Source organism: Neodiprion virginianus, chromosome 3 (genome assembly GCF_021901495.1).
Source record: "Neodiprion virginianus isolate iyNeoVirg1 chromosome 3, iyNeoVirg1.1, whole genome shotgun sequence".
In the NCBI taxonomy this organism is placed as follows: domain Eukaryota; kingdom Metazoa; phylum Arthropoda; class Insecta; order Hymenoptera; family Diprionidae; genus Neodiprion; species Neodiprion virginianus.
Window position 1 is genome coordinate 40,759,031 of NC_060879.1, and position 12,264 is coordinate 40,771,294.

Genomic DNA, 12,264 nt, shown 5'->3' on the forward strand with positions numbered 1-12,264 from the left:
AAACCCGCTGGCTATGCCAACGGTTATTTTTATTCTCACCACTGCAACGATTCAATTAACGCAAAAAGGACCCTTTTCTGTCCGACGTTTAGTCGAGTTTATTTCAAAGCTTTTATCGCGCTACATCTCAGGATCTACATGCCTTACCAACTTTATTCCCGGTAAGAAATAAACGAAGAAAAACGATATAACGAATCGTTGAAACAACGTCGTTTTAACCGTATCACCTCACGGAGAGTTTCAGGAATTATTGAACAGCTGGGCAAGAAAACGGGTAAACTTTGCGAAGCTGAATCGTATAATATATACGTGACTGAGAGTTTGACAGATTGGTTTATCCGAAGTTCCGAAACTCGCGTCAATAAAGCTCTTCGCAGTAGTTCGGCTTCTCTCATCACCGATCTTTTTATTTCGATTTCGACTTACTTTTTTCACATTCCATGATCGATGCCCCGGCTCGATACTTCGCCCGAATTTCCGGCTTTACTTTACTCTTCGCGCCCTGTATTTCGCCTCCGACGAACCTGAAAGAAACAAGACAAACCCGGCAGTTCTTTTCGTGGTTTATGAACATCACGAAAATCCAAAGAATATCCTTCACAGCGGGCTGCATATATGTATAGGCGTTGAACGACGTTGACGTGCGAAATGATCTGTGAGCCAAAACGGCTGACAGGTATTATCGATAATACGACACGTGAATTGGCTGCGGAAGGCAGGGAAAAGGGAGGAATCCCTGTCTCACCGTATCAGAGATCCCTTCGGACGGATTCGGTGAGGATCTGCGCGAAACGAAAGAAAGAAAGAATGAAGGATCAGACGAAGTGTGTAACAAATAAAGTAAGAGAGTGACGGAGGAAAAAGTGCAGAAAAATAAGGCATTCTCATTCCTTCCTCTCCTTCTAAATTTCATTATTCACTATAATTTATTCATTTATTCATTTATTCATTTACGGATTATTACAGTAGAATAGTTGGGTCGCGGTCGGTCTTTTTGTATATCGACACAATAATGTCTAATGATGATGTTATACATACATACAAATATATCATATATTTGTATATATATATCATATGTAACATATATTTATATGTATAGTAAATATATAGATGTTGTATTGATTTTATATATATGTATAGTATTTACAATTTATTTACAATGTCCTCGTAATATGCGACGTATTAAGAACACGCAATCTTACAAACCTAATTAAGCCATGCTCGTAGATATTATATATTTAGAATTACGTATACATATTATTATAATTATACGTCCAATGTCTCGATCCTTCTCGTCAGATATTCACCTACATTGATTGTATTTCTGTATATATTGTACCGAAAAATCAAGAAATACTATAATGAAAAAACAGCGAGGAATACGGAGATTTTTTAAAATAATAATAATAATGATGATAATAATAATAATAACAACAGTAATAACAACAATGATAACAATAATAAAAATCATTAATGGAACGACCGAAGAAGAAACAAGTTGGATAAAAAAAAATACAAAAATAAAAATTGTAATCAAAGAAAAAAAAAGCAAAGAAGCGCGTCAATCGCTTCGTGAAATCTATCCAGCTAATTATTAGAGACTAGAAAAATGTATAATATTATATACCTATAGCTGAATTTATTTTACATTGGATGGTTCCATTCTTTCTTTTGTTTATTGTAGGCATATATGTATACATATACATATATACTATGTATGTATGTGTATATCATATATATATAATTAAATCGCATCTAAGTGCAAGTCTAAGTGTGAAGTGGGACGTCGATAATTTGAAGAGATGGATCAGCGCGTAGGAGAGGGCGGAGCAAGAGCCACGGAAGATTCTGGATATCGGGGCAATAAATCATCTTACGTGGTAACCGGGATTAAAAATGAACACAATGAAGATACTTCAATTAGAGCTAGGAAAAATGAGCCTCAGATTTTGAGAAAAATCGAAGTACTCGATGAAAGTAGTTCGGCCTCAGACATACCAATTTACACAGATAAGCTTTCCCCCGAAAAAAATATACTTGATGAAAGCTATGATTAAGAACAGATTCGGCCTATTTCCGTGACTGCTGACAGCTCTGATAAACTAAAGCCCAATGGAACTGAAATGCACTGTGATGATGATGATGATGATGATGATGATGATGATAATAGTGTGTTTTTATTTGAGGGGAACTGCAATTACGTATTAGCGTCGTCTAAATATGGTGAAAAGAAGAAGCTTTATTACGATACAGTGCTGCCTACGATTAGAAATTATCTGGCCCTCGATGACAAAAACTTAATCTTGACTAATACGGACGAAAGTTTCCAACAAGTGTGGGTCGAAATGAAATCTCGGTCTACAAGCATACCCCAGTAGGCCCAACGAATCTTCACTTCCTGATCCAATGGATGTCAAACCGCTTGGCCAAAAAGAACAGGCCTTAACTGCTGAAGAACTGGCAGATCTTCACAGATCATTCAATGCTCGTCCAAGTGAAGACGAGCGAGTTGGAGATCCAGAAGATCTAGCAGCTTCTCTGTTGCCGTTTCAACGAGACGTTCTCGCATGGTTTCTTTGGAGAGAGAGAAGTAAACACCTTTCGGCGGAATTTTCGCTGATGGTGTGGGTTCAGTTGAAACGTTGACCATTATTGCCCTCATTATTTTAACTATAACGGATGCACATGATGACGTCAATGACGAACTTAAGGATGGTACATTGGTGGTGTGCTAATCTACGCTTCTTTTTAATTGATAAGACGAAACAGAAAACCATGTGAAACAAACAAAGTATACTATCTCTTGAACTGGGTCATAGAACTGAAGGAGTAAAGGAACCAAGACGTTTGCCCAGAATTGATATAGTTATTACCACTTATAATTTAATTTGCAAAGATTATGAAGATGCCTCGATCCTCTACCAGATCAATTGGAAAAGACTTGTACTTGATGTGGCTCATACAGTACGCAATTATATAAACGAGACATCGGAAGCAGTTTGCAGGCTCTCAGGGCACTACAAGTTGGGCTTTAACTGGTACACTTATACAAAACAAGGAATCAGATCTGTACAGCCTTTTGAAGTTTCTGAAATGTTCACCATTTGATGATCGGCGTGTCTGGAAGCGGCTGGTTATTAAGAATGCTGTTTAACACGAGACTAGCTATTGTCATGAATGATCTATATATTAAATCTATCTGATATCCTTTTTAGAATACAACAACAATAATAATAATAATAATAATAATAATAATCATTATGTTACCTATATAATAATTCGATATGATTAAGTACCCTATAGATCGAAATCAAAAAATCACTTTGTGGTACAATGTCACGTGGTGTACGTGGCGTATACGTATCGTTACGTTTGAAAAATACAGTCTTTTATAATTATTAATAATAGCAATAATAGTTGCGAGTGAAAAAATCTTATAATCACGATACAAAACATGTATATATATATATATAATGATATATATATATGTATATGTAATGAATTATATTTCGACAATTTCAGAAATATGACCACCTTGACGTAACATATTTGCAATATGTTTTCATTGTCTTATTGTTTCTTAAACGAAGTCTGTATTTCAAGATTACATTGCAGGCCAATGATTGTAAAATTTTCTGAAACACGTTCCACGGAAAATCTTCGATGAGAAAAAATTATCACGGTGTCAATATTCGTAGTACAAAAATCGTTTGTATTTGAATACATGTAAAAAGCTTGGACCGCGAGGATTTTTTTTGTTCAGAAATTTGGCAAAAAGCTCTTGAGATCAATTAGAGATAATGAAAAAAAGAAGAACAGCGCTTTGAAGTTCTTCTAGAACTTCAACTGTTAATTATGTAAAAATTCAACGACGTGCCCCTTCAAGGTAGTCATACACGTATCGAAAGTTACAAGTATCTATAAAAACGGCTACATCTGTCAAAACATAGTCTATTGTAAACATAGGTATAAAACTAGCAAGTTTAAGTATAATAACAACCCCGTTGAGCGCGTGATGACAAGGATCATGAAATATGTCTATAGGTATAAGTTAGAGATAACAATGATGCAGAATCCAAATGGTAAAAAAAAAAATAAATAAAATAAAAAGAATAAACAATAAAAAATCATACAAACAAAAGAAAACTAACTTTTTTATTTGATAGAAAAGCGGAAGCGGTTGCAGTATTTGGAATAAATTTTATTACCGTGTATCCACATACCATGCGTATGCTAAAATTGTGCCATTAATCGCATAAACGATTGTACAACGTTCAAAGGATCAACGGATGAATCGCACAACCCTAATCATACGTACACTTGGGAACAATGAATCTCACAATCAGACGGATAATTTTTTCCACTCGACAGTTACGTTGGCAACACAGAGAAACCTACAGCGCCACATTGGGCGAGCGCGAAACAAACTCAATCTCAATAAGCGTAACATAACCCGTGACCGTGTCAATCCAACAAGTCATTATCCTCGCGGTATTTTAAGGTTAGATTCGACGGTCATGGGTTATGTTACGTTTATTGAGATTGAGTTCGTTTCGCGCTGAGCCGACTGTGGCGCTGTAGGTTTCTCAGTGTTGCCAACGTAACCGTCTAGTGTAAAAAATTAGCCGTCTCAGATTCACTGTCCTCAAGTGTACAATGTCATACCTAAGATAATAGTGGGGGTCAATTTTCCTCCTCAATAATTTTCTCCAAGGTGTCAGACGATCCGTTATCCTTGTGATTAGCGGCGTTGCATCGGGGGAAAAATTGGGCGGTGCCAACGGGGCCGACGAGGAGGCCCTTCCTGAGGACGTTTAGGTACCCCTAGCTCTGCACTATGTCGTTGAGGTACTCGTCGTGGGTGGTGAGGAGGTGCCGAGGTACGTCCAGGGCCGTGTGAAGGGTGACGCAGACCCCCCGATTCAGGCTTACCGCCGGGTAGAAAACGCCGTAGAGATCGCGGAAGGCCACGCCGCCCTGCGGCTGGTCGTTTACGAAGAAACGCAGCGTGTGCGTCGTCTCCAGGTCCAGCAAAACGCCCACCGTCGATCCCTGCTGCACGCCGCCCTCAGTCCGTTGCGCGTGACCGCCGGCGTGCATGAACCACGACCTCTGACGGTCGATGTACATGCTCCAACCCTTGTCGTCTTTACCTGCGGGGAAAATACCGGCCCGAACACCGTCTTGAGTCTCGCTCTACTACTCGAGTCGAGTGTGAAACGTAGCGAGAAAATAATTGGCGCGGAAAAGCGTCGGTGACATTTTTTTCACAATTTTTTCAACAAAGGAATGCGCGATGCTGTAGATACGTATATACATTAAGGTTGTCGTTATATGGAGTTCAAAAAAAAATTCACCATTGAACGTGTCAAATCGGCTCCAAATAGTGAAAAAAAAAATTCCCTATATTTTTCAGACTTCTATTTCATTCCCCTAGTCTCCCTGTTTGAGCGGGAAGTTTAAAACTTTTCGAAAATACCCTCATTCACTATATTTTGTACTGTATTTTTATTTCAAAGTTATTCGTAGGCAAAAAAATTCACAATCTCGAATATTCATTGAGATTCGTCTTCTTTTCAGTGAAGAAAAAATAATCGTTTTGTCAATCAGACATAATTTGAAGAAAAAAAAATTTGAAACAAAACACTAGCATTCGTTTAGTCAGCACTGTAATAAAATAATCCACATGTCGACACTATTAGGTAATATCACAGTCGATGACGTGCTAATGAGGTTATTTTTTTTTACCTAATCTGATCATTTGTCATTTTGAAAAAAATTAATTAATGTAGGGGAGTGAAATAAACACCTGAAAAAGTTGACGAATTTTTTTTTCACCATTTGAAACCGATTTGACGCTCCATTATAGATTTTTTTGTTTGACGCAATACAGGGACCACCCTAATGTATTCACTATTGGACAACATCTTCGTTGCGTCAGAATCTGCATGTCGACGCCATTTTCTTGACACATAACCTAACTTTTCAATTCTTATGGACGCAAAATCGTTATTTCTTCCCGTTTCAAATCATTCTAATGTCGCATAAGCTAGTGATACGTGATCAATTTTATGCTTGTCCAACCAACCACTTGTGGAAAACAAGGTCAAAGACCGTCAAAGATCGTCAAAGTCGTCTGCGGCTTGGTTACGTTAGTTTGATTTTGAAACCACCAGATACAGCCTTGCAAACTGACTATCCCGGTAGTGTATATTTGAATTTCGTACAGGTTTGCCGATAATTTGATTAAGGTGTATTGAAATCTCTAAGCGACAAACTTTTGGACCCTTTCAGGATGAATGAAATACGATACTTTATATGTTGACTAATTCGTGTAAGATGATTCTTGGCGAGGGTTTTCGGGGTTCCCGATTGCGAATCTAATATCATGGTGCGAGTTTCCAACTTCGGAACGAGGAATCCAATTTCGTGGATGGAAGGGTATGGAAACTAATGGAAGTCGGCTTTCGGAGTCGTTTGAACTGTCATGATTTAAAAAATACGGCTCCAAGATTGCGGATCGGAAAAGAAGGAAGTAATTTAGAAAAACCGAAAATCGAAAGTTTTTTTTAACGATTTTGAATTTCATTATATCGATATCAGACTTGGCCGAAAAACTGTGACTCACTGATTTCTGAACAATTGACGCACGATAATTCTTTGTTTACTGTTTTGGAATCTAACAATTTTTATACCTGACTATTCTAACGGTCGATGCAGAAAAATATGGACACCGATTTCCATGAAAATCGAAGGTTGTTTCAGATTTCAGGCCATCATTTAATTCGTAAATAAGACAGAAAAAAAACGGTCTTGCAATGAGACATCGCAAAGAAAATATATTAAAAGAATAAAATAAAATGAAAACAATAAAAGTTTCAAGAACAAGAGTCTGTAGTCATGGACTTTTGACCTTTTACCGAAACGCGGTGAATCAATAGCTTCGTCTCGATATTACAATCTCCTTTGATCCTTCACCCGGATGAAAAACCAAGAGAAGAATAAAAAGCGGTAACAGAGAAATGAATTGCTGACAAAATTACGTCAGGATATAATACCGAATAAATCTGAATGGTCCGACAGATCGATCTGGAATAAACGAACCACCGAATTCCATTGATCATGACGATGAAAATTATGACAACAATAATAATAACCCATTAAAAACTCACCCAGCATCTGATCGCGGGCAACGTCAGCACGAGCAACTCCAAAGGCAGGATCGGTGTCGCTGTGATATCGGTCGATGGTCAATTCCCAGTAATGAACACCTCGGGAAAATCCAACACTCGAAAGAACGACCCGATGCTCGTACCCCTCGCAAGAGGCGCTCGTCGCGTCCTCGGAGACAGTGACTTCCTGGGGAACTCCGGGTCCCATTCCCATCCCCGAGGACATTCCAGATCCCATCGAGCCACCCAGAACCGAACTCGAAGGACCGACGGCCCAGGAGAACCAGGCGACTGGTTCACGCCGCAGGAAAATGTACAGGTGAAAATTATTGCGGGGTTATAGATTTTACCGCAAGGGTTAGAGGACAGTTTTCTTTAAGGGGATGTTTGCAGGAATTTCAGTTAATTTTTCTTTCTCGTGCAGGAAGAGTTTTAAAAATTTTTAGAAGTATCAGGTACGCATGGATAGATGTCTTACATATTTTAGAGTAAATTTGCCTCGTTAGATCCTCTTTTAAATACATCAAGGTGATGCTCGGAGTGCAATTTTAATGGAGGGTAAAAAGGTGGAAATTCATTTCGCGCAAGGTTTCTCACTTGAAATTTGTAGCATAGCATACGGATTTTTCTGACATAATCTACATGGAAATGCACACAAATTTTCATAGAATTTTTTCAACAGCTTCATTTTGACGGAAGATGTATCACTTTTTTAAATCATGACAAAAACCGAACCGTTTTTCAACATAAAATTTAAGATATATCACTCAGAGGTGAGAATTGGAGAAAAATTCTATGACGATACGTGAAAAATACTTAAAAAAGACAACGTGTAAAAATTGTGAAAAATACTTAAAAAAGACAACGTGTAAAAATTTCAGGTGAATCGATCAGAAACTGTACAAAAAACCTTGCGTGCAACTTTGAAAAATCAAAAGTGAAAAAAATACATACAAGTTTATACTGTTTAAAAGAAAAAAAATACAGATTTTCAACGGCTACAAATTTTTTTCGGACCAAAATTGATACGGGCTTATTCAGAGAAGAGATTTAAGTGTACAAAAGTGTAAAGATTTTTTTACCGTAAATACCCCCCTTAATTTTGATCGATCTAGTGACATTGAAAAAACCTTTAATTTGTTCACATGATTTTTAATGGTTCACGAGGGCGAGTTTTTTGAACAACTTTCCATCAGTCGAGTCAAGTTCTCGCGTGTCATTGTTTGACTTTCAAATCCAAAAGGACTTTAAACTGGCGGCTAGAGTTCCGGTTTGAGTACCCGACGGGTGTTTGAAGAGGAATTTGTGTTCTTAACCACGTCTCGTGAAACGGAACGACAAACGAGAAAGTAAAAAAAAAAAAAATGAAAATGAGAATAAAAAATAAAGAAGAAGTTTGTCGGTTGTTCAGGTGGTGAAAGCGGTCTTACTCGTGAACAAATTTTGGGCGTCAGGGTAGAAAAGCCGTAGGGTGAAGATGTAGTGAAAACAGCGAGTGAAGAGGAAAAGGGAAAAAAAGGAAGAAGAGGTACGGCGGAAATCAGTGAGAGAGAGGGAGAGAGGTCGGACTTACCCTCGGCAGTTTGTAGGCCGATCAGTTCTGAGTATTCCCCTTCACCGGCACTGTTGAACGCCCGCACCCTCGCGTTGTACAGGGAATTGAAGTGGAGACCATCGACCGTGCAGATTGTCTCTCGTCCGCAATAAACCTCCTGTGAACCGGCAAGTTTCGATGCCTTAAAAATCGGTCGAGGCAAGCAAAAAAGGAGAAAAGCAGCACACGGCAGAACGAAGGAAAACACACAGAACGAAGGTTTCGAGTCACATATTTAAGGGGCAAAAAGAGGATGAAAAAAGAACAGGGGGAACAAGGAAGAGCTTGGAACCACGCGAGGTGAAAAATTGAGACTCGCCGCGCTCTCAAGGATGAATGGGCTTCGCTTTCTGAATCAAAAGTTAAGAATAGAGAGAAAATCGTTGGAAAAGTTTCCCGCGATGTTATTTATCGGGTCAAATACACCGGAGTTTAATCATTTTGAATGTTCTGACTACACGGATATGCAAAACTAGAATTTATTTTTCAACTGCATGGGATGTTTTTGGTAAATATTATGTTTTCGAGTGCGACGAATCCAAAAATTACTTCCATTTTTCTCTATCGCGTACAGTATTTTTATAATATATAAGGTGTTGGCATAGAAGAAGTGTAACAATATTGAAAAAACCATCGTTGTATCACAATGAACTAAACAATATTTCTTGTACAATTAAACAAATAATTTCCTTATGAAATGTATTCAACATTCCGTGTTCATTCTTTTCGCGTGTGAAACCTTTTCTTCTTCCCTTTGATACACATCCAAACACGCTTCCGCTTTTCATTTTCTCTTTCTTTCCCTGTTTGTATTTATGAAAATTTTTAGAGTCAATAATGTGATACCAGATTTTGAATTACACGGGAGTTTCACTCCATGAGTTCAAAGGAAAAAAAAAAAAAAGAAAAAAAACCTGACACGATGGATCTTTTTGAATATTTTTCGTGGTTTCAGTGATTGAAAAACCTATAAGAAACAGTATAAAAACACCTGTTCAGTTTTTTGATTGCAAACCTGTATTACAACCTCTTTTCAGATTGTCGATATCTTAACTTGTGACGTTCGATTTTGCTTGGGTCCATTTTTATTACATAGCACGGATGTTGTTACATTCCCGTTGACCATCATTGAAGCAAATGACTTTGCCGAAGATTTTTTAACAGGTTTTTTTTTTTCTCTTTTTTCACCATAACTCTATTCAACAGACCAATTTGTCCATAACGACGCGAAACGAGAATTTAAAAAGCACAGCTCACTCTGAACTCCCCGCCACAACCATCGTCAAGTTCAAGAAGATAGCCTTCGACGGCTGGTCCTCTTTGTCCACCACTTCCTCCTCCCGGAGGCTGCCAAGCAACTGTAACGCTGTTGTTCTCCGCGCTGCATTCTTCCGGTATTAATTGAGGTGCACCGGGTGCTGTAACACGGGGAAAATCCACGTTACACCAAGAATCGGGATGAACGTCTCACATTTTTTAAGTTGCAAAACTTTTGAAAAAAAGAATTCGTCCCTTTAGAGCTCAGAATGTGTGGAATGATTCTGTGAATAAACAAGTAAACAGGATAATAGAAAAATGTGATTTGAATAACCATAATAATCACATGATTCTTAAATTCCAAAAACCAAGAACACAACTGGTGAACTAATTATAAAAAAAATTTAGTGTGCACAGCAGTCGGTGTATGATATTCCTGTACGAGATTTTTGTGTAGGTATCATTACATACATTTTGTAGTATCATTAAATTTCCCAGGTTTTGTCCAAACTACAGATCGAATAAAAAAATGTCACGCATTTTTCGACTTCTGTAAGGGACTCGCAAAAACGTAGGAAATTTCAAACGAGTTCACCGAATTTCGTATTATAGAATTCCAACATTGCGAATTACATTTAGGTATTCAATTACAAAGTAAGACTTTTTATAAGTAATACTTTGTTATAAATATATTATGATTGAACGAAACGGGGAATGGAAGAGGAAAAATTTCCTGAAATTTCATTGTCGACTTCATCTCGATTTCAACATCTGAGCAGCAATGAATAACACTCCGATACAGGAATTTCGTAGGATTTCACGCGATATTGAATACAGAAGCTGATGCAACAAGAGAGAGAGAGAGAGACAGAATTATATTCCCTCTCCTTCCGGGATTTCGAGAAATTTTACCTTCGGTATGAGATATCAGAGATATCGTACAACTGTAAACAATTCGTACTTATAAGATGTCCGCGTTGAAGGTACAATAATTTCACAATAAATCTGGAGAATTACCCTCGATTTCGGTACGCGAGACATCGGAAGAGAAAAACTCCGTGAGGGTTTCAAAGGATTTCTTAGGACTTCGGAGAATACGTGAAACATCAAACGTGATCGTTGCGAAAAATTAACCCCTCGATTGGGAAGACCTGACGAGGATGAAGTTAGTAGCGTTTTTGTAACTATTCATGTTTAGGAAAAATCGTTATTTCGCACCTTTAGGGGGTTTTCAAAGATTTTTCATGAAGAGATGTTTCAATTTACTAATGTAAGAATTTATATACATATTCGGGTAACACTAAACTTCTTTCTGATATTTTTCATTTGTAGAAATAATGATTTTTGAAACTGCCATAGCCGATCTCCGGGAGCAGCTTTAAGAAAAGGTTTATCTCTGGACTGGATCATCCGAAATGAAAAAACAAAAAGGACTTAGTTAATATCGGGTATTTACTGGTTATTGGTCGAGGGAATAAGCAAAATATTAATTTTTAACAAAACGGTAGCTTCACAAACAAAAATTCGACTTTCCATATAATATTTCGCCTTAATTTGTTTATAAAACAGAATATATTAACCAGCGAGAAAAAAACCTTCGATAAAGGACTTAAAAATACATTTGTAAAGCTTGTGTAAAAATTTGATACTGATCGGTTCAGCCGTTTCCAAGAAATTTTGCTCATCCGAAATCACCGACTTTAAAAACACAGTTTTCAGAAAAGCACGTTAAAAATTTTAAGAGCACTTTCAAACGCGCCGGGACGTTTTTGCAAATGTGCGCGTAACTTGAAGAATATTTGTCGGATCGACATGAAATTTTTTATGCATATACTTGAATATATGTAAATTACAAGAATAAAATTTGAAAAAAAAAATTGTTTTCGAAAAATCTAAACTAGGTATACCCCATTCAGCAATGTCCTAAATTCAGTAAACCATGATAAAGAAAACATACTCTTATTTTGAAACGTCAATACCTTAAAAAAAAAACATGTTAAAATTGCGCAATAACGATTTTTAACGTTACTAACTTCAGCCAATCGAACAAGTATTATTCTATATTAACGCAAGTCTTCCTGGAAAAGTAACCGCCACTCTGCTTTTGGCCATCCGACAAAACATGGCTGCGCTTGTATCATGCAGGGACGAAATTTCGGATCGACGGTCTTCGAGGCGGAAATCGTTCCGCATAGACAGCCTTTGACTCCCGAGACATAGTTGTTCCTGGCACTCGGGGTC

General features: G+C 37.6%; 1 protein-coding gene across 2 annotated transcripts in view; it reads right to left on the reverse strand.

Moving 5' to 3' along the window:
• Positions 1 to 4,807: 4,807 nt before the first annotated feature.
• The window catches only part of LOC124300469 (E3 ubiquitin-protein ligase TRIM9), a 53,057-nt gene continuing 45,600 nt past the window's right edge, over positions 4,808 to 12,264 (reverse strand). For both annotated transcript variants that reach the window (XM_046754617.1, XM_046754616.1), the window contains 4 exons: positions 10,024 to 10,184; positions 8,746 to 8,884; positions 7,173 to 7,463; positions 4,808 to 5,153 (listed from right to left, as the gene is read on the reverse strand). In XM_046754617.1, the coding sequence (XP_046610573.1) occupies positions 4,825 to 5,153; positions 7,173 to 7,463; positions 8,746 to 8,884; positions 10,024 to 10,184 (920 nt within the window). In that variant the 3' untranslated portion in view covers positions 4,808 to 4,824. The remainder of the gene's footprint in view (positions 5,154 to 7,172; positions 7,464 to 8,745; positions 8,885 to 10,023; positions 10,185 to 12,264) is intronic.